The sequence below is a fragment of the Pseudophryne corroboree genome, chromosome 8 (assembly GCF_028390025.1).
Source record: "Pseudophryne corroboree isolate aPseCor3 chromosome 8, aPseCor3.hap2, whole genome shotgun sequence".
In the NCBI taxonomy this organism is placed as follows: domain Eukaryota; kingdom Metazoa; phylum Chordata; class Amphibia; order Anura; family Myobatrachidae; genus Pseudophryne; species Pseudophryne corroboree.
This window is the reverse complement of record NC_086451.1, coordinates 2,316,711-2,338,939: the sequence shown is the minus strand read 5'-3', so window position 1 is coordinate 2,338,939 and position 22,229 is coordinate 2,316,711. Positions and strand designations below refer to the sequence as shown.

The 22,229-nt window shown below is 47.4% G+C and overlaps 1 protein-coding gene across 1 annotated transcript in view; it reads right to left on the bottom strand.

Moving 5' to 3' along the window:
* The window catches only part of LOC134948063 (ficolin-1-B-like), a 153,865-nt gene that overhangs the window by 40,189 nt on the left and 91,447 nt on the right, over positions 1 to 22,229 (bottom strand). The window contains exon 6 of the mRNA XM_063935820.1: positions 7,385 to 7,429. Within this exon, the coding sequence (XP_063791890.1) occupies positions 7,385 to 7,429 (45 nt within the window). The remainder of the gene's footprint in view (positions 1 to 7,384; positions 7,430 to 22,229) is intronic.

Here is a 22,229-nt window from a genome sequence, read left to right as displayed (position 1 = left end):
TGAAATCATTCTCCACTGCACTTGAGACAGGTGCATTCCATCTCCTATATCGTGCTCAATTGTATAGGCTTGAATGGCCTTTTGCTGCTCCTCCAACCTCTGAAGCATATAGAGGGTTGAATTCCACCTCGTTACCACTTCTTGCTTCAGATGATGGCAGGGCAGGTTCAGTAGTTTTTGGTGGTGCTCCAGTCTTCTGTACGTGGTGCCTGTACGCCGAAAGTGTCCCGCAATTTTTCTGGCCACCGACAGCATCTCTTGCACGCCCCTGTCGTTTTTTAAAAAATTCTGCACCACCAAATTCAAGGTATGTGCAAAACATGGGACGTGCTGGAATTTGCCCATATTTAATGCACACACAATATTGCTGGCGTTGTCCGATGCCACAAATCCACAGGAGAGTCCAATTGGGGTAAGCCATTCCGCGATGATCTTCCTCAGTTGCCGTAAGAGGTTTTCAGCTGTGTGCGTATTCTGGAAAGCGGTGATACAAAGCGTAGCCTGCCTAGGAAAGAGTTGGCGTTTGCGAGATGCTGCTACTGGTGCCGCCGCTGCTGTTCTTGCGGCGGGAGTCCATACATCTACCCAGTGGGCTGTCACAGTCATATAGTCCTGACCCTGCCCTGCTCCACTTGTCCACATGTCCGTGGTTAAGTGGACATTGGGTACAACTGCATTTTTTAGGACACTGGTGAGTCTTTTTCTGACGTCCGTGTACATTCTCGGTATCGCCTGCCTAGAGAAGTGGAACCTAGATGGTATTTGGTAACGGGGGCACACTGCCTCAATAAATTGTCTAGTTCCCTGTGAACTAACGGCGGATACCGGACGCACGTCTAACACCAACATAGTTGTCAAGGACTCAGTTATCCGCTTTGCAGTAGGATGACTGCTGTGATATTTCATCTTCCTCGCAAAGGACTGTTGAACAGTCAATTGCTTACTGGAAGTAGTACAAGTGGGCTTACGACTTCCCCTCTGGGATGACCATCGACTCCCAGCGGCAACAACAGCAGCGCCAGCAGCAGTAGGCGTTACACGCAAGGATGCATCGGAGGAATCCCAGGCAGGAAAGGACTCGTCAGACTTGCCAGTGACATGGCCTGCAGGACTATTGGCATTCCTGGGGAAGGAGGAAATTGACACTGAGGGAGTTGGTGGGGTGGTTTGCGTGAGCTTGGTTACAAGAGGAAGGGATTTACTGGTCAGTGGACTGCTTCCGCTGTCACCCAAAGTTTTTGAACTTGTCACTGACTTATTATGAATGCGCTGCAGGTGACGTATAAGGGAGGATGTTCCGAGGTGGTTAACGTCCTTACCCCTACTTATTACAGCTTGACAAAGGGAACACACGGCTTGACACCTGTTGTCCGCATTTCTGGTGAAATACCTCCACACCGAAGAGCTGATTTTTTTGGTATTTTCACCTGGCATGTCAACGGCCATATTCCTCCCACGGACAACAGGTGTCTCCCCGGGTGCCTGACTTAAACAAACCACCTCACCATCAGAATCCTCCTGGTCAATTTCCTCCCCAGCGCCAGCAACACCCATATCCTCCTCATCCTGGTGTACTTCAACACTGACATCTTCAATCTGACTATCAGGAACTGGACTGCGGGTGCTCCTTCCAGCACTTGCAGGGGGCATGCAAATAGTGGAAGGCGCATGCTCTTCACGTCCAGTGTTGGGAAGGTCAGGCATCGCAAACGACACAATTGGACTCTCCTTGTGGATTTGGGATTTCAAAGAACGCACAGTTCTTTGCGGTGCTTTTGCCAGCTTGAGTCTTTTCAGTTTTCTAGCGAGAGGCTGAGTGCTTCCATCCTCATGTGAAGCTGAACCACTAGCCATGAACATAGGCCAGGGCCTCAGCCGTTCCTTGCCACTCCGTGTGGTAAATGGCATATTGGCAAGTTTACGCTTCTCCTCCGACAATTTTATTTTAGGTTTTGGAGTCCTTTTTTTTCTGATATTTGGTGTTTTGGATTTGACATGCTCTGTACTATGACATTGGGCATCGGCCTTGGCAGACGACGTTGCTGGCATTTCATCGTCTCGGCCATGACTAGTGGCAGCAGCTTCAGCACGAGGTGGAAGTGGATCTTGATCTTTCCCTAATTTTGGAACCTCAACTTTTTTGTTCTCCATATTTTATAGGCAGAACTAAAAGGCACCTCAGGTAAACAATGGAGATGGATGGATTGGATACTAGTATACAATTATGGACGGACTGCCACGGTTAGGTGGTATAAAAAAACCACGGTTAGGTGGTATATATTATAATAATAATACAATTATGGATGGACGGACTGCCTGCCGACTGCCGACACAGAGGTAGCCACAGCCGTGAACTACCGCACTGTACACTGGTTGATAAAGAGATAGTAGTATACTCGTAACAACTAGTATGACACTATGACGACGGTATAAAGAATGGAAAAAAAACCACGGTTAGGTGGTATATATTATAATAATAATACAATTATGGATGGACGGACTGCCTGCCGACTGCCGACACAGAGGTAGCCACAGCCGTGAACTACCGCACTGTACACTGGTTGATAAAGAGATAGTAGTATACTCGTAACAACTAGTATGACACTATGACGACGGTATAAAGAATGGAAAAAAAACCACGGTTAGGTGGTATATATTATAATAATAATACAATTATGGATGGACGGACTGCCTGCCGACTGCCGACACAGAGGTAGCCACAGCCGTGAACTACCGCACTGTACACTGGTTGATAAAGAGATAGTAGTATACTCGTAACAACTAGTATGACACTATGACGACGGTATAAAGAATGGAAAAAAAACCACGGTTAGGTGGTATATATTATAATAATAATACAATTATGGATGGACGGACTGCCTGCCGACTGCCGACACAGAGGTAGCCACAGCCGTGAACTACCGCACTGTACACTGGTTGATAAAGAGATAGTAGTATACTCGTAACAATTAGGATGACACTATGACGGTATAAAGAATGAAAAAAAAACCACGGTTAGGTGGTATATATTATAATAATAATACAATTATGGATGGACGGACTGCCTGCCGACTGCCGACACAGAGGTAGCCACAGCCGTGAACTACCGCACTGTACACTGGTTGATAAAGAGATAGTAGTATACTCGTAACAATTAGGATGACACTATGACGGTATAAAGAATGAAAAAAAAAACCACGGTTAGGTGGTAGGTATATAATAATAAATAATACAATTCTGGTCGGACGGACTGCCTGCCGTGTGCCGACACAGAGGTAGCCACAGCCGTGAACTACCGCACTGTACACTGGTTGATAAAGAGATAGTAGTATACTCGTAACAATTAGGATGACACTATGACGGTATAAAGAATGAAAAAAAAACCACGGTTAGGTGGTAGGTATATAATAATAAATAATACAATTCTGGTCGGACGGACTGCCTGCCGTGTGCCGACACAGAGGTAGCCACAGCCGTGAACTACCGCACTGTACACTGGTTGATAAAGAGATAGTAGTATACTCGTAACAATTAGGATGACACTATGACGGTATAAAGAATGAAAAAAAAACCACGGTTAGGTGGTAGGTATATAATAATAAATAATACAATTCTGGTCGGACGGACTGCCTGCCGTGTGCCGACACAGAGGTAGCCACAGCCGTGAACTACCGCACTGTACTGTGTCTGCTGCTAATATAGACTGGTTGATATTTAAAGAGATATTAGTAGTATACAACAATACTATACTGGTGGTCAGGCACTGGTCACCACTCCTGCAGCAAAAGTGTGCACTGTTAATTAATATAATTGTACTCCTGGCTCCTGCTAACAACCTGCAGTGCTCCCCAGTCTCCCCCACAATTAATTATAAGCTTTTAATTTATACATTGATGACTGTGCAGCACACTGGGCTGAGCTGAGTGCACACAGACTGAGTCACACTGTGTGACTGACTGTGCTGTGTATCGTTTTTTTTTTCAGGCAGAGAACGGATATAGCAGAGAGAAGTGAACGGATATATTATATTAAATAAAAGTTAACTAGCAACTGCACTGGTCACTGACTGTGGTAAACTAACTCTGTCTGCGACTCTGCACAATCTCTCTCTATCTAATCTATCTATCTCTATTCTAATGGAGAGGACGCCAGACACGTCCTCTCCCTATCAATCTCAATGCACGAGTGAAAATGGCGGCGACGCGCGGCTCCTTATATAGAATCCGAGTCTCGCGATAGAATCCGAGCCTCGCGAGAATCCGACAGCGTCATGATGACGTTCGGGCGCGCTCGGGTTAACCGAGCAAGGCGGGAAGATCCGAGTCGCTCGGACCCGTGAAAAAAAACATGAAGTTCGGGCGGGTTCGGATTCCGAGGAACCGAACCCGCTCATCTCTAATATATATACATGTGTATATATGTATGCACATGGATATATATGTACTATAATTAAAATAAAGTAAACTTTTATTGCACTTGCAAGTGCCACCAGGAAGACAGCAGGCTGCAGAGGATGCTAGACAGTCATTAATAATACTCATGCAGCTAAAAAAAAATAAAAAAAAATTGTTTAGTGGAGGGGGGGTTTCTGGGTACTCGGAAACCCCCCCCTGGATGCGCCACTGGCGGCAGATATACTCCAAAACTTTAAACCAATTAAAAATCTGATTGGATTTCATTAGTTTGATGGCCAAGAACATGTTTTCCCACCAATCCATTGAACTGGTTCCAGAATCAATATGGAGAAGCGTTAAACCTCTCTTCTGTGTTACATGTGCTTGTAATGATGGCTGAGGTTAAGGGGGATTTATTAGAGTTCTATATGTCTGCCTCTTGTGTATATAGGCCCTCATTCCGAGTCGTTCGCTCGGTAAATTTCATCGCATCGCAGCGATTTTCCGCTTAGTGCGCATGCGCAATGTCCGCACTGCGACTGCGCCAAGTAAATTTGCTTTGAAGTTAGGATTTTTACTCACGGCTTTTTCTTCGCTCAGGCGATCGTAGTGTGATTGACAGGAAATGGGTGTTTCTGGGCGGAAACAGGCCGTTTTATGGGCGTGTGGGAAAAAACGCTACCGTTTCCGGAAAAAACGCAGGAGTGGCTGGAGAAACGGGGGAGTGTCTGGGCGAACGCTGGGTGTGTTTGTGACGTCAAACCAGGAACGACAAGCACTGAACTGATCGCAGATGCCGAGTAAGTCTGAAGCTACTCAGAAACTGCTAAGAAGTGTGCTAATCGCAATATTGCGAATACATCGTTCGCAATTTTAAGATGCTAAGATACACTCCCAGTAGGCGGCGGCTTAGCGTGAGCAACTCTGCTAAAATCGCCTTGCGAGCAAACAACTCGGAATGACCACCATAGATACACACTGCCAGATTTAATTCAGAATTGGCAGAAAATCATCAGAAAATTGTGATTGTTACACACACATGTAATAAGCTGTGGTTTTAAAACTTTTAAGACTTCAATGGCCAATGAGATTTCAGTGCGATCAGAACACAACAAGGTATATTAAGGTGTCACTAATTAATACTTAATTAGGAAGCCAAAGCAATTAAAAAATATTTATGTGAGCACAATTATTAAATGTATTAATTATTTGGGGGTAACGTGTTCATAAATAATAAAAAATATTTAATTAAAGAGGAAAATATAATATTTAGTACATGTTAAGGAGCCAATATTATTTCTATCAATAAAGGGGTTAATAAAATTTGGATGTTATTTGTGATTTTTGCAGTCACATTGCTGGTGAGTTGGCCTAAAAAACCCAACACAAATCCTTGCCCATAGCCGGCGATGCATTCTGAGCCTCCAAATCCCTGTCCATAGCCGGCGATGCATTCTGAGCCTCCAAATCCCTACCCATAGCCGGCGATGCATTCTGAGCCTCCAAATCCCTGTCCATAGCCGGCGATGCATTCTGAGCCTCCAAATCCCTACCCATAGCCGGCGATGCATTCTGAGCCTCCAAATCCCTGCCCATAGCCGGCGATGCATTCTGAGCCTCCAAATCCCTGTCCATAGCCGGCGAAGCATTCTGAGCCTCCAAATCCCTGTCCATAGCCGGCGATGCATTCTGAGCCTCCAAATCCCTACCCATAGCCGGCGATGCATTCTGAGCCTCCAAATCCCTGCCCATAGCCGGCGATGCATTCTGAGCCTCCAAATCCCTGTCCATAGCCGGCGATGCATTCTGAGCCTCCAAATCCCTGCCCATAGCCGGCGATGCATTCTGAGCCTCCAAATCCCTGTCCATAGCCGGCGATGCATTCTGAGCCTCCAAATCCCTGCCCATAGCCGGCGATGCATTCTGAGCCTCCAAATCCCTGTCCATAGCCGGCGATGCATTCTGAGCCTCCAAATCCCTGTCCATAGCCGGCGATGCATTCTGAGCCTCCAAATCCCTGTCCATAGCCGGCGATGCATTCTGAGCCTCCAAATCCCTGTCCATAGCCGGCGATGCATTCTGAGCCTCCAAATCCCTACCCATAGCCGGCGATGCATTCTGAGCCTCCAAATCCCTACCCATAGCCGGCGATGCATTCTGAGCCTCCAAATCCCTGTCCATAGCCGGCGATGCATTCTGAGCCTCCAAATCCCTGTCCATAGCCGGCGATGCATTCTGAGCCTCCAAATCCCTGTCCATAGCCGGCGATGCATTCTGAGCCTCCAAATCCCTACCCATAGCCGGCGATGCATTCTGAGCCTCCAAATCCCTGCCCATAGCCGGCGATGCATTCTGAGCCTCCAAATCCCTACCCATAGCCGGCGATGCATTCTGAGCCTCCAAATCCCTACCCATAGCCGGCGATGCATTCTGAGCCTCCAAATCCCTACCCATAGCCGGCGATGCATTCTGAGCCTCCAAATCCCTGCCCATAGCCGGCGATGCATTCTGAGCCTCCAAATCCCTACCCATAGCCGGCGATGCATTCTGAGCCTCCAAATCCCTACCCATAGCCGGCGATGCATTCTGAGCCTCCAAATCCCTGCCCATAGCCGGCGATGCATTCTGAGCCTCCAAATCCCTGTCCATAGCCGGCGATGCATTCTGAGCCTCCAAATCCCTACCCATAGCCGGCGATGCATTCTGAGCCTCCATATCACGGGATAATGTTTGTGACGGTTTGGAAGTCACTACTGAGGAGTACATTTATGAAGCAGTGATAAGAGTGGAGAAGTTGCCCATGGCAACCAATCAGCATTGAAGTAACATTTATAATTTGCATACTATAAACATATACAGAGCAGCTGATTGGTTGCCATGGGAAACTTCTCCACTCTTATCACTGCTTCATACATTTACCCCTGAATGTACTGTAATAAATCCCCCTTGTCGGTCATTAGAAACCAGTGACCGCTCCACTGCAGACTTACCACTTAATTCCTTGGGACACGAGACTCCCCTGTCGCCCTTCAGACCTGTAAATAGTGCAAAATGAGATGCAAATAATCTGCAGTATATATTATAACTATCATATAATGTTTTCTAAACACTTCTACAAAAACTCAATGACCTACATTTTATTATCTATATAATAATCAGCGATGGTATGTCCTAAGACTGACGGGTTACATGCATGGGTGTCTGAAGATGAGACGTTATCACCACACCTCATTGCCTGGGGTTATATGCATGGGTGTGTGAAGATGAGACATTATCACCACACCTCATCACCTGGGGTTACATGCATGGGTGTCAGAAGATGAGATGTTATCACCACACCTCATCGCCTGGGGTTACATGCATGGGTGTCTGAAGATGAGACGTTATCACCACACCTCATCGCCTGGGGTTACATGCATGGGTGTCTGAAGATGAGACGTTATCACCACACCTCATTGCCTGGGGTTATATGCATGGGTGTCTGAAGATGAGACGTTATCACCACACCTCATCGCCTGGGGTTATATGCATGGGTGTGTGAAGATGAGACGTTATCACCACACCTCATCACCTGGGGTTACATGCATGGGTGTCTGAAGATGAGATGTTATCACCACACCTCATTGCCTGGGGTTACATGCATGGGTGTCTGAAGATGAGATGTTATCACCACACCTCATTGCCTGGGGTTACATGCATGGGTGTCTGAAGATGAGACGTTATCACCACACCTCATCTCCTGGGGTTACATGCATGGGTGTCTGAAGATAAGACGTTATCACCACACCTCATTGCCTGGGGTTACATGCATGGGTGTCTGAAGATGAGACGTTATCACCACACCTCATCTCCTGGGGTTACATGCATGGGTGTCAGAAGATGAGACGTTATCACCACACCTCATCTCCTGGGGTTACATGCATGGGTGTCTGAAGATAAGACGTTATCACCACACCTCATTGCCTGGGGTTACATGCATGGGTGTCTGAAGATGTGACGTTATCACCACACCTCATCGCCTGGGGTTACATGCATGGGTGTCTGAAGATGTGACGTTATCACCACACCTCATCACCTGGGGTTACATGCATGGGTGTCTGAAGATGAGACGTTATCACCACACCTCATTGCCTGGGGTTATATGCATGGGTGTCTGAAGATGAGGTGTTACATGACGTTATCACCACACCTCATCGCCTGGGGTTATATGCATGGGTGTGTGAAGATGAGACGTTATCACCACACCTCATCACCTGGGGTTACATGCATGGGTGTCTGAAGATGAGATGTTATCACCACACCTCATTGCCTGGGGTTACATGCATGGGTGTCTGAAGATGAGACGTTATCACCACACCTCATCTCCTGGGGTTACATGCATGGGTGTCTGAAGATAAGACGTTATCACCACACCTCATTGCCTGGGGTTACATGCATGGGTGTCTGAAGATGAGACGTTATCACCACACCTCATCTCCTGGGGTTACATGCATGGGTGTCAGAAGATGAGACGTTATCACCACACCTCATCTCCTGGGGTTACATGCATGGGTGTCTGAAGATAAGACGTTATCACCACACCTCATTGCCTGGGGTTACATGCATGGGTGTCTGAAGATGTGACGTTATCACCACACCTCATCGCCTGGGGTTACATGCATGGGTGTCTGAAGATGTGACGTTATCACCACACCTCTTCACCTGGGGTTACATGCATGGGTGTCTGAAGAGGAGATGTTATGTGACGTTATCACCACACCTCATCACCTGGGGTTACATGCATGGGTGTCTGAAGATGAGACGTTATCGCCACACCTCATTGCCTGGGGCTACATGCATGGGTGTCTGAAGATGTGACGTTATCACCACACCTCATCACCTGGGGTTACATGCATGGGTGTCTGAAGATGAGATGTTATCACCACACCTCATTGCCTGGGGTTACATGCATGGGTGTCTGAAGATGAGATGTTATCACCACACCTCATTGCCTGGGGTTACATGCATGGGTGTCTGAAGATGAGACGTTATCACCACACCTCATCTCCTGGGGTTACATGCATGGGTGTCAGAAGATGAGACGTTATCACCACACCTCATTGCCTGGGGTTACATGCATGGGTGTCTGAAGATGAGACGTTATCACCACACGTCATCTCCTGGGGTTACATACATGGGTGTCTGAAGATGAGATGTTATCACCACACCTCATTGCCTGGGGTTACATGCATGGGTGTCTGAAGATGAGATGTTATCACCACACCTCATTGCCTGGGGTTACATGCATGGGTGTCTGAAGATAAGACGTTATCACCACACCTCATTGCCTGGGGTTACATACATGGGTGTCTGAAGATGAGACGTTATCACCACACCTCATTGCCTGGGGTTACATGCATGGGTGTCTGAAGATGAGACGTTATCACCACACCTCATTGCCTGGGGTAACATGCATGGGTGTCTGAAGATGAGACGTTATGTGACGTTATCACCACACCTCATCACCTGGGGTTACATGCATGGGTGTCTGAAGATGTGACGTTATCACCACACCTCATCGCCTGGGGTTACATGCATGGGTGTCTGAAGATGTGATGTTATCACCACACCTCTTCACCTGGGGTTACATGCATGGGTGTCTGAAGAGGAGATGTTATGTGACGTTATCACCACACCTCATCACCTGGGGTTACATGCATGGGTGTCTGAAGATGAGACGTTATCGCCACACCTCATTGCCTGGGGCTACATGCATGGGTGTCTGAAGATGTGACGTTATCACCACACCTCATCGCCTGGGGTTACATGCATGGGTGTCTGAAGATGAGACGTTATCACCACACCTCATCACCTGGGGTTACATGCATGGGTGTCTGAAGATGAGTTGTTATGTGACGTTATCACAACACCTCATCACCTGGGGTTACATGCATGGGTGTCTGAAGATGAGACGTTATCACCACACCTCATCACCTGGGGTTACATACATGGGTGTCTGAAGATGAGACATTATCACCACACCTCATCGCCTGGGGTTACATGCATGGGTGTCTGAAGATGTGACGTTATCACCACACCTCATTGCCTGGGGTTACATGCATGGGTGTCTGAAGATGAGATGTTATCACCACACCTCATTGCCTGGGGTTACATGCATGGGTGTCTGAAGATGAGACGTTATCACCACACCTCATCTCCTGGGGTTACATGCATGGGTGTCTGAAGATGAGACGTTATCACCACACGTCATCTCCTGGGGTTACATACATGGGTGTCTGAAGATGAGATGTTATCACCACACCTCATTGCCTGGGGTTACATACATGGGTGTCTGAAGATGAGACGTTATCACCACACCTCATTGCCTGGGGTTACATGCATGGGTGTCTGAAGATGAGACGTTATCACCACACCTCATTGCCTGGGGTAACATGCATGGGTGTCTGAAGATGAGACGTTATGTGACGTTATCACCACACCTCATCACCTGGGGTTACATGCATGGGTGTCTGAAGATGTGACGTTATCACCACACCTCATCGCCTGGGGTTACATGCATGGGTGTCTGAAGATGTGACGTTATCACCACACCTCTTCACCTGGGGTTACATGCATGGGTGTCTGAAGAGGAGATGTTATGTGACGTTATTCACCACACCTCATCACCTGGGGTTACATGCATGGGTGTCTGAAGATGAGACGTTATCGCCACACCTCATTGCCTGGGGCTACATGCATGGGTGTCTGAAGATGTGACGTTATCACCACACCTCATCGCCTGGGGTTACATGCATGGGTGTCTGAAGATGAGACGTTATCACCACACCTCATCACCTGGGGTTACATGCATGGGTGTCTGAAGATGAGATGTTATGTAACGTTATCACCACACCTCATCACCTGGGGTTACATGCATGGGTGTCTGAAGATGAGACGTTATCACCACACCTCATCACCTGGGGTTACATACATGGGTGTCTGAAGATGAGACATTATCACCACACCTCATCGCCTGGGGTTACATGCATGGGTGTCTGAAGATGAGATGTTATCACCACACCTCATTGCCTGGGGTTACATGCATGGGTGTCTGAAGATAAGACGTTATCACCACACCTCATTGCCTGGGGTTACATACATGGGTGTCTGAAGATGAGACGTTATCACCACACCTCATTGCCTGGGGTTACATGCATGGGTGTCTGAAGATGAGACGTTATCACCACACCTCATTGCCTGGGGTAACATGCATGGGTGTCTGAAGATGAGACGTTATGTGACGTTATCACCACACCTCATCACCTGGGGTTAAATGCATGGGTGTCTGAAGATGTGACGTTATCACCACACCTCATCGCCTGGGGTTACATGCATGGGTGTCTGAAGATGTGACGTTATCACCACACCTCTTCACCTGGGGTTACATGCATGGGTGTCTGAAGAGGAGATGTTATGTGACGTTATCACCACACCTCATTGCCTGGGGTTACATGCATGGGTGTCTGAAGATAAGACGTTATCACCACACCTCATTGCCTGGGGTTACATACAAGGGTGTCTGAAGATGAGACGTTATCACCACACCTCATTACCTGGGGTTACATACATGGGTGTCTGAAGATGAGACCTTATCACCACACCTCATCACCTGGGGTTACATGCATGGGTGTCTGAAGATGAGATGTTATGTGACGTTATCACCACACCTCATCACCTGGGGTTACATGCTTGGGTGTCTGAAGATGAGACGTTATCACCACACCTCATCACCTGGGGTTACATGCATGGGTGTCTGAAGATGTGAAGTTATCACCACACCTCCTTACCTGGGGTTACATGCATGGGTGTCTGAAGATGTGACATTATCACCACACCTCATCGCCTGGGGTTACATGCATGGGTGTCTGAAGATGAGATGTTATGTGACGTTATCACCACACCTCATTGCCTGGGGTTACATGCATGGGTGTCTGAGGATGAGACGTTATCACCACACCTCATCGCCTGGGGTTACATGCATGGGTGTCTGAAGATGAGACGTTATCACCACACCTCATCGCCTGGGGTTACATGCATGGGTGTCTGAAGATGAGACGTTATCACCACACCTCATCACCTGGGGTTACATGCATGGGTGTCTGAAGATGAGACGTTATCACCACACCTCATCACCTGGGGTTACATGCATGGGTGTCTGAAGATGAGACGTTATGTGACGTTATCACCACACCTCATCACCTGGGGTTACATTCATGGGTGTCTGAAGATGAGATGTTATCACCACACCTCATTGCCTGGGGTTACATGCATGGGTGTCTGAAGATGAGATGTTATCACCACACCTCCTTACCTGGGGTTACATACATGGGTGTCTGAAGATGTGACGTTATCACCACACCTCATCGCCTGGGGTTACATGCATGGGTGTCTGAAGATGAGACGTTATCACCATACCTCATTGCCTGGGGTTATATGCATGGGTGTCTGTAGCTGAGATGTTACGTGACGTTATCACCACACCTCATCGCCTGGGGTTACATGCTTGGGTGTCTGAAGATGAGACGTTATCGCCACACCTCATTGCCTGGGGTTACATGCATGGGTGTCTGAAGAGGAGATGTTATGTGACGTTATCACCACACCTCATAAACTGGGGTTACATGCATGGGTGTCTGAAGATGAGACGTTATCACCACACCTCATTGCCTGGGGTTACATGCATGGGTGTCTGAAGATGAGACGTTATGTGACGTTATCACCACACCTCATCACCTGGGGTTACATTCATGGGTGTCTGAAGATGAGATGTTATCACCACACCTCATTGCCTGGGGTTACATGCATGGGTGTCTGAAGATGAGATGTTATCACCACACCTCCTTACCTGGGGTTACATACATGGGTGTCTGAAGATGTGACGTTATCACCACACCTCATCGCCTGGGGTTACATGCATGGGTGTCTGAAGATGAGACGTTATCACCATACCTCATTGCCTGGGGTTATATGCATGGGTGTCTGTAGCTGAGATGTTACGTGACGTTATCACCACACCTCATCGCCTGGGGTTACATGCTTGGGTGTCTGAAGATGAGACGTTATCGCCACACCTCATTGCCTGGGGTTACATGCATGGGTGTCTGAAGAGGAGATGTTATGTGACGTTATCACCACACCTCATAAACTGGGGTTACATGCATGGGTGTCTGAAGATGAGACGTTATCACCACACCTCATTGCCTGGGGTTACATGCATGGGTGTCTGAAGATGAGACGTTATGTGACGTTATCACCACACCTCATCACCTGGGGTTACATTCATGGGTGTCTGAAGATGAGATGTTATCACCACACCTCATTGCCTGGGGTTACATGCATGGGTGTCTGAAGATGAGATGTTATCACCACACCTCCTTACCTGGGGTTACATACATGGGTGTCTGAAGATGTGACGTTATCACCACACCTCATCGCCTGGGGTTACATGCATGGGTGTCTGAAGATGAGACGTTATCACCATACCTCATTGCCTGGGGTTATATGCATGGGTGTCTGTAGCTGAGATGTTACGTGACGTTATCACCACACCTCATCGCCTGGGGTTACATGCTTGGGTGTCTGAAGATGAGACGTTATCGCCACACCTCATTGCCTGGGGTTACATGCATGGGTGTCTGAAGAGGAGATGTTATGTGACGTTATCACCACACCTCATAAACTGGGGTTACATGCATGGGTGTCTGAAGATGAGACGTTATCACCACACCTCATTGCCTGGGGTTACATGCATGGGTGTCTGAAGATGAGACGTTATGTGACGTTATCACCACACCTCATCACCTGGGGTTACATTCATGGGTGTCTGAAGATGAGATGTTATCACCACACCTCATTGCCTGGGGTTACATGCATGGGTGTCTGAAGATGAGATGTTATCACCACACCTCCTTACCTGGGGTTACATACATGGGTGTCTGAAGATGTGACGTTATCACCACACCTCATCGCCTGGGGTTACATGCATGGGTGTCTGAAGATGAGACGTTATCACCATACCTCATTGCCTGGGGTTATATGCATGGGTGTCTGTAGCTGAGATGTTACGTGACGTTATCACCACACCTCATCGCCTGGGGTTACATGCTTGGGTGTCTGAAGATGAGACGTTATCGCCACACCTCATTGCCTGGGGTTACATGCATGGGTGTCTGAAGAGGAGATGTTATGTGACGTTATCACCACACCTCATAAACTGGGGTTACATGCATGGGTGTCTGAAGATGAGACGTTATCACCACACCTCATTGCCTGGGGTTACATGCATGGGTGTCTGAAGATGAGACGTTATGTGACGTTATCACCACACCTCATCACCTGGGGTTACATTCATGGGTGTCTGAAGATGAGATGTTATCACCACACCTCATTGCCTGGGGTTACATGCATGGGTGTCTGAAGATGAGATGTTATCACCACACCTCCTTACCTGGGGTTACATACATGGGTGTCTGAAGATGTGACGTTATCACCACACCTCATCGCCTGGGGTTACATGCATGGGTGTCTGAAGATGAGACGTTATCACCATACCTCATTGCCTGGGGTTATATGCATGGGTGTCTGTAGCTGAGATGTTACGTGACGTTATCACCACACCTCATCGCCTGGGGTTACATGCTTGGGTGTCTGAAGATGAGACGTTATCGCCACACCTCATTGCCTGGGGTTACATGCATGGGTGTCTGAAGAGGAGATGTTATGTGACGTTATCACCACACCTCATAAACTGGGGTTACATGCATGGGTGTCTGAAGATGAGACGTTATCACCACACCTCATTGCCTGGGGTTACATGCATGGGTGTCTGAAGATGAGACGTTATGTGACGTTATCACCACACCTCATCACCTGGGGTTACATTCATGGGTGTCTGAAGATGAGATGTTATCACCACACCTCATTGCCTGGGGTTACATGCATGGGTGTCTGAAGATGAGATGTTATCACCACACCTCCTTACCTGGGGTTACATACATGGGTGTCTGAAGATGTGACGTTATCACCACACCTCATCGCCTGGGGTTACATGCATGGGTGTCTGAAGATGAGACGTTATTACCATACCTCATTGCCTGGGGTTATATGCATGGGTGTCTGTAGCTGAGATGTTACGTGACGTTATCACCACACCTCATCGCCTGGGGTTACATGCTTGGGTGTCTGAAGATGAGACGTTATCGCCACACCTCATTGCCTGGGGTTACATGCATGGGTGTCTGAATGTGACGTTATCACCACACCTCATAAACTGGGGTTACATGCATGGGTGTCTGAAGATGAGACGTTATCACCACACCTCATTGCCTGGGGTTACATGCATGGGTGTCTGAAGATGAGACGTTATGTGACGTTATCACCACACCTCATCACCTGGGGTTACATTCATGGGTGTCTGAAGATGAGATGTTATCACCACACCTCATTGCCTGGGGTTACATGCATGGGTGTCTGAAGATGAGATGTTATCACCACACCTCCTTACCTGGGGTTACATACATGGGTGTCTGAAGATGTGACGTTATCACCACACCTCATCGCCTGGGGTTACATGCATGGGTGTCTGAAGATGAGACGTTATCACCATACCTCATTGCCTGGGGTTATATGCATGGGTGTCTGTAGCTGAGATGTTACGTGACGTTATCACCACACCTCATCGCCTGGGGTTACATGCTTGGGTGTCTGAAGATGAGACGTTATCGCCACACCTCATTGCCTGGGGTTACATGCATGGGTGTCTGAAGAGGAGATGTTATGTGACGTTATCACCACACCTCATCACCTGGGGTTACATGCATGGGTGTCTGAAGATGAGACATTATGTGACGTTATCACCACACCTCATTGCCTGGGGTTACATGCATGGGTGTCTGAAGATGAGACGTTATGTGACGTTATCAGCACACCTCATTGCACCTTAAGTAACAGTGAATGATCACTCCTGGCCGGAGCAGCTAGAGAGATTTTAGGACTAAGGAGCAGAAGACAGTGTTACACTGGAATAACATTTATAGTGGAGAACGCCTATATGAGATAAACATAATAAGAAAACAGTTTGATTCCCACCCAGGTGAGCTGGAAAGGGGGATAAGTAAAGCCATGAAGTATGAAAGGCTGAAGTGTAAGCCCTATAGACGAGGGAATAAACGTGACATGCAAACAATATGAGCTGGAGGTTCCCTGAGTAACCAGACATGGACCAAGGTGCTGGTAGCAGAGGTTGTGACTGCAGGACCCCGGGTGTAACCGAGGACAACACAGCATCTATGTGAATGAGTGAGTTGCGAGTTTGGGGAGTCATGTTTGGAAACGTTCCATGGAGGAAGCTTACACTAAAACATAAGAGACAACGAGGAAGTCCTGACTGATGTGTCTAAGAGGCATTTTGCTGTTGTCTGGGTTCTGTGGTCTAATCTTTGGGGGGTGTTTTGGTTGATTCACTTTACCAGGATCTAAAGCTGGCACTGTCAGTCCTAATCTGGCCCATAAAGCATGTGCTTCCTCCATGTTTCCAGCTGGTGGTTGCTGCCAGATGATTAGACAGACTGGATGACCCTGTTGGTAGGTACCTGATGTTTTGGGCATGAAGATGAGTAGCGATGGGTCTCTTTGCTACGGTAGGGCGGTGAGATCCTGGAAGAGTTGGGCTCTTTGGAAGGTAACATATTGGCATTGGCTGCCTCTTGTATTTCCATTTCTTTTGCTGTAAAATAGTGTAATCCAAGAATGACATTTGGTGATTGAGGGGAAAGCTGGGACTGTATACCAGGCATGTCTGGGGACATGTGGATGAAGAGATGGTCCTCCAAGATGTGGGGTTACATTTCTTCTGCAATTAATTTGATACTGGGCTTTGTTGTCTTGATCCCCCAAATTCTCCTGTAACCGAAGAATATCTTGTTTTCTTTGGGTCAGATCCACCTCAGATACTTGTATTAGAATAATAGGCTCCAATTTCCTTTCTAGGTGGTTGGTAACATTTCCAATAGACTGTTAGGCGCCGAGGGTCCGCTCGTCAGTGCGGCCGGCGCCTAGCAACGGGGACGCCACTGTCGGATCGTGTTCCCCGTTGCTGGGTCTAAGTTTATATCATCACTGGTTTCCTGGCTGTGTAGCATGCAGCTGCACGGCATGTTGTAATTATCACTCATCTGTTTCCCTGGCCATGCAGCTTGTCAGCTGCATGGCATTTAATCCAATCAGCCTCCAAACAGCTGATTGGAAGACTCTCTGTTAAAAGCACTCCCAGGACTCCTCACAGACGCCGGTGATAGCTTCCTGTTTGCCTGATTCTGCTGCAGAGAGAGTTCCCAGTCCCGGTCTGTTCGTTTGTTCCTGTTCTCAGTGATCCAGTACTCGGAAGTTACCATCTGTTCCTGGAGTCTGACCGAGCACCTTTAACATCTGGTGGTGTTCGTGAGTCGCGGCGCAGCCGTGTGTTGCGGCTTGTCCGCTACTATTTATTATTGTGTTTATTTTGAGTTCTGGTGCTTTGCGGAGGATTCCGCTTCCACAAGATCCACTCTGGTGTCCAGCGGTGCCGGATAGGAGTGTCGGATCCGTGGATCCTTGGTTGTCCTTTTCCCTGGCGGCTAGTCCGCACATACCTTTTGATTTAGTTAAGTTAGCTTGTAACCCCTGGCTTGGTTGCTTAGTCAGAGGGCCCCTTGTTATCTCCCTGTCTCGGACTTCCCCTTGTCTCCCATTAAGACCTGCGGGGGCATCGGGGTTGGGCAGACATAATCCGCCCTTCGAACGCGGCTGCCATGGGCTCAAGCAACCATAGTCTCGCAGGGGATTTCTGATAACACGGGCGAGACAACGGAGTTAGGGCGCCAGGGGTTACTAGGCTCTCCAGCTCCCACAACCTGTATTTCATTCCTGTACTCAGATCTCTGCCATAAGATCTTCTCCAGTCTGGAGTACAGGAATCGTAACATTATCACCGGCCAGACAAAAGAAAAAATTTCAACAGGAGTTAATTTTTTCACTTATCCAGTAGGGAGAATTTTGTCGGCCTCATGAATCCCACCGGTGTTGGGCCAAATCCTGGCCAGTTTTTGGTTAGTCAGATTCAGGAACTTACCCAGATGGTTCAGGATCTGTCCCTCCGGGTGAGCTCACAGGAAGATCTGTTACGGACTTCCCCGAGGGTCATCCCTGAACCAAAAATGCATCTGCCTGACCGTTTTTCTGGGGATAGAAAACAGTTTTTTAATTTTAAAGAGTCTTGTAAACTGTATTTTCGTTTAAGACCAGTTTCCTCAGGTACGGAGGCTCAGCGGGTTGGAATTATAATTTCTCTGCTTCAGGGGGATCCTCAGACCTGGGCTTTTGGTTTAAAGACAGACGATCCGGCCTTATCGTCTGTAGACGCTTTTTTGAAATCTTTAGGGCTATTGTATGACGACCCTGATAGAGAGGCATCCGCAGAAAGTCAGTTGCGTGCTCTAAGACAGGGTAGGAATCCTGCAGAGAATTATTGTACGGAGTTTCGCCGTTGGTCGAACGACTGTGGCTGGAATGATCCTGCCCTGCGCAGTCAGTTTCGCCTCGGCTTATCTGAATCTATAAAAGACAGCCTCCTTCAGTATCCCGCTCCTGAGAACCTTGATAAACTCATGGAGCTCTCTATTAAAATAGATCGTCGGCTCAGAGAGCGGAGGACTGAGAAAGGGGCATCTGTAGTTTCTTTTCCCTGTGTTTCTTCCGTTCCGATAGACATGGAGGAGCCTATGCAGATTGGTCTCTCCAAATTGTCTCCGGAAGAAAGAACCAGGAGGCAAAATTCTGGTCTGTGTTTGTACTGCGGAGGTAAGGGACATTTTGCCCGTAGTTGCCCAAACAAGTCGGGAAACTTCCTGACCAAGTGAATAGTGAGGGGGTTCACTTTGGTCTACAGCTCATCTCCTCAAATAATTCACTATTGGTTCCTGCTAAAGTTTCTTATGACAGCCTCTGTTCCTCGGTCTCTGCTTTTGTGGACAGTGGAGCTGCAGGAAACTTTATGGACTTAACATGGGCCAAGGCCTTAGGTATTCCTCAGTTAACCTTAAGTAGGTGTATCACCATGCATGGTTTAGATGGGAGTCCCTTATCCAATGGGGTTATTTCTCTATGTACACCTCCTGTTTTGCTCTCGGTCGGAGCTCTACATTCTGAAAAGATTGAGTTTTTTCTTACCCATTGTCCAGCAGTTCCTGTGGTTCTGGGTCACCCTTGGCTGGCCTTTCATAATCCCATCATAGATTGGCAGTCTGGGGAGATTCTACAATGGAGTACCATCTGTGATAAAGAATGTATTACACTTCCTATCCGAGTAGCTGCTGCCAGGCCCGCACATATTCCTGGAGAGTACCAAGATTTTTTGGATGTGTTTTCCAAGGGCAATGCGGATATTTTGCCTCCCCATAGGCCTTATGATTGTACCATAGAGTTAATTCCTGGTGCCACGTTGCCTAAAGGAAGGTTATATGCATTGTCTGGTCCTGAAACTGTGGCCATGAATGAGTATGTGAAAGAAAGTCTTGAGAAAGGGTTTATCAGGCCATCTAAATCCCCTTTAAGTGCAGGTTTTTTCTTCGTAGAGAAGAAGGATGGTTCCCTCAGACCCTGCATTGACTTTCGAGCCCTGAATAAAATCTCAGTAAAGAATACTTACCCTCTGCCTCTGATCTCTGTCCTCTTTGATCAGCTACGTTCGGCTGTTATTTTTTCCAAGATTGACCTGAGAGGAGCATATAATCTCATTAGAATCAGATCGGGGGATGAGTGGAAAACGGCATTCAGTACTCAATCAGGTCACTATGAGTATCTGGTCATGCCTTTCGGCCTATCTAACGCTCCGGCAGTCTTTCAGGATCTCATTAATGATGTGCTCCGTGAGTTTCTGGGAAGATTCGTTGTGGTCTATTTAGACGACATTTTGATTTATTCTGACTCTATAGAACAACATGTTACCCAGGTGCGTCAGGTACTTAAGAAATTACGTGAAAATCACTTGTATGCCAAACCGGAGAAGTGTGAATTTCACGTCACGGAGGTATCCTTTTTAGGGTACATTATTTCCCCTCGGGGATTCCGAATGGAACCTAAGAAGCTCCAAGCCATCCTGAGTTGGGCGCAACCCACCAACTTAAAAGCAATTCAGCGCTTTTTAGGGTTTGCGAACTACTACAGAAGGTTTATTCACTCTTTCTCTGACATAGTTGCTCCCATTGTGGCACTCACTAAGAAGGGAGCAGATCCTACCAATTGGTCATGTGAAGCTAAAGTATCTTTTCAGGCCTTGAAACAAGCCTTTGTCTCAGCCCCTGTCCTTAGACATCCCAACCCAGAATTGCCTTTCATCGTTGAGGTAGATGCCTCGGAGGTTGGTGTAGGGGCTATCCTTTCTCAGAAGGATCCAGATTCCCTTGAGTTACATCCTTGTGCCTTTATGTCCAGGAAATTCTCATCTGCTGAATCCAACTACGATGTTGGTAATCGGGAGTTGCTGGCTATTAAATGGGCTTTTGAGGAGTGGAGACATTGGCTTGAAGGAGCGACCCATACCATTTCTGTTTTGACAGATCACAAAAATCTTCAATACATTGAATCAGCTAAGCGACTGAATGCCCGACAGGCTCGTTGGGCTTTATTTTTCACTCGTTTCAAATTCATTATCACCTTCAGACCTGGTTCCAAGAATACCAAGGCAGATGCCCTCTCACGCAGTTTTCTTCCCGCTCAAGACAACAGTCCTGTTACTCTCATACTTCCGCCTTCAGTCATTCAGGCAGGTCTCACACAGGATGTTTTTTCTCAATTGAAGCTGCTTCAACATCAAGCTCCGGGAAATACTCCTGCTGGTCGTCTTTTTGTTCCTGAGTTTTTGAGAGCAACTGTTTTGGAGGAATTTCATGATAGCAAAGTTGCCGGGCATCTGGGAGTCGCTAAAACTTTTGAATTGGTATCCCGCGCAGTGTGGTGGCCTGGTCTTTCTAAAGACATTAAAGAGTTTGTTTTTTCGTGTCAGGTCTGTGCACAGCATAAAGTTCCCCGTTCTTTGCCTATTGGTCAACTTATGCCATTGAATGTTCCTCTTAGACCATGGTCGCATATCTCCATGGATTTTGTGGTGGATCTCCCTCTGTCAGCTGGATGCACAGTCATATGGGTGGTAGTGGACCGTTTTAGTAAGATGGCTCATTTTATTGGTCTTCCCCGATTGCCATCTGCCCAGGGATTGGCAGTCTTGTTCCTCCGTCATGTTTTCAGACTCCATGGGTTACCCACTGATATTGTTTCTGACAGGGGTCCACAATTCATTGCACAGTTTTGGAAGTCTTTTTGTGCTTCGTTAAAAATGAAATTATCATTAACCTCCGGTTATCATCCACAATCAAATGGACAGACTGAGCGAGTGAACCAATCCTTAAAACAATATTTGCGTTTGTACTCGGCCAAACTCCAAAATGACTGGTCTGAGTTTCTTCCATTGGCAGAGTTTGCTTATAATAATGCCTGTCATTCCTCTACCAATGTGTCTCCATTTTTTGCAGTTTTTGGTTTCCACCCCAGAGCTAATTCATTTTTCCAACATTCCTCTGTCTCCTCTCTGGCCCTGACCTCTCATCTTAAACTTATTTGGAAAAAAGTGCACATAGCTCTCAGAAAAGCAGCTTTCAAGGAAAAAGATTTTTCGGACAGGTTCCGGCGGCCGTGCACTTTTAGAGTAGGAGACAGGGTGTGGCTGTCGACTCGCAATATCAAACTTCGACAAACCTCAGCCAG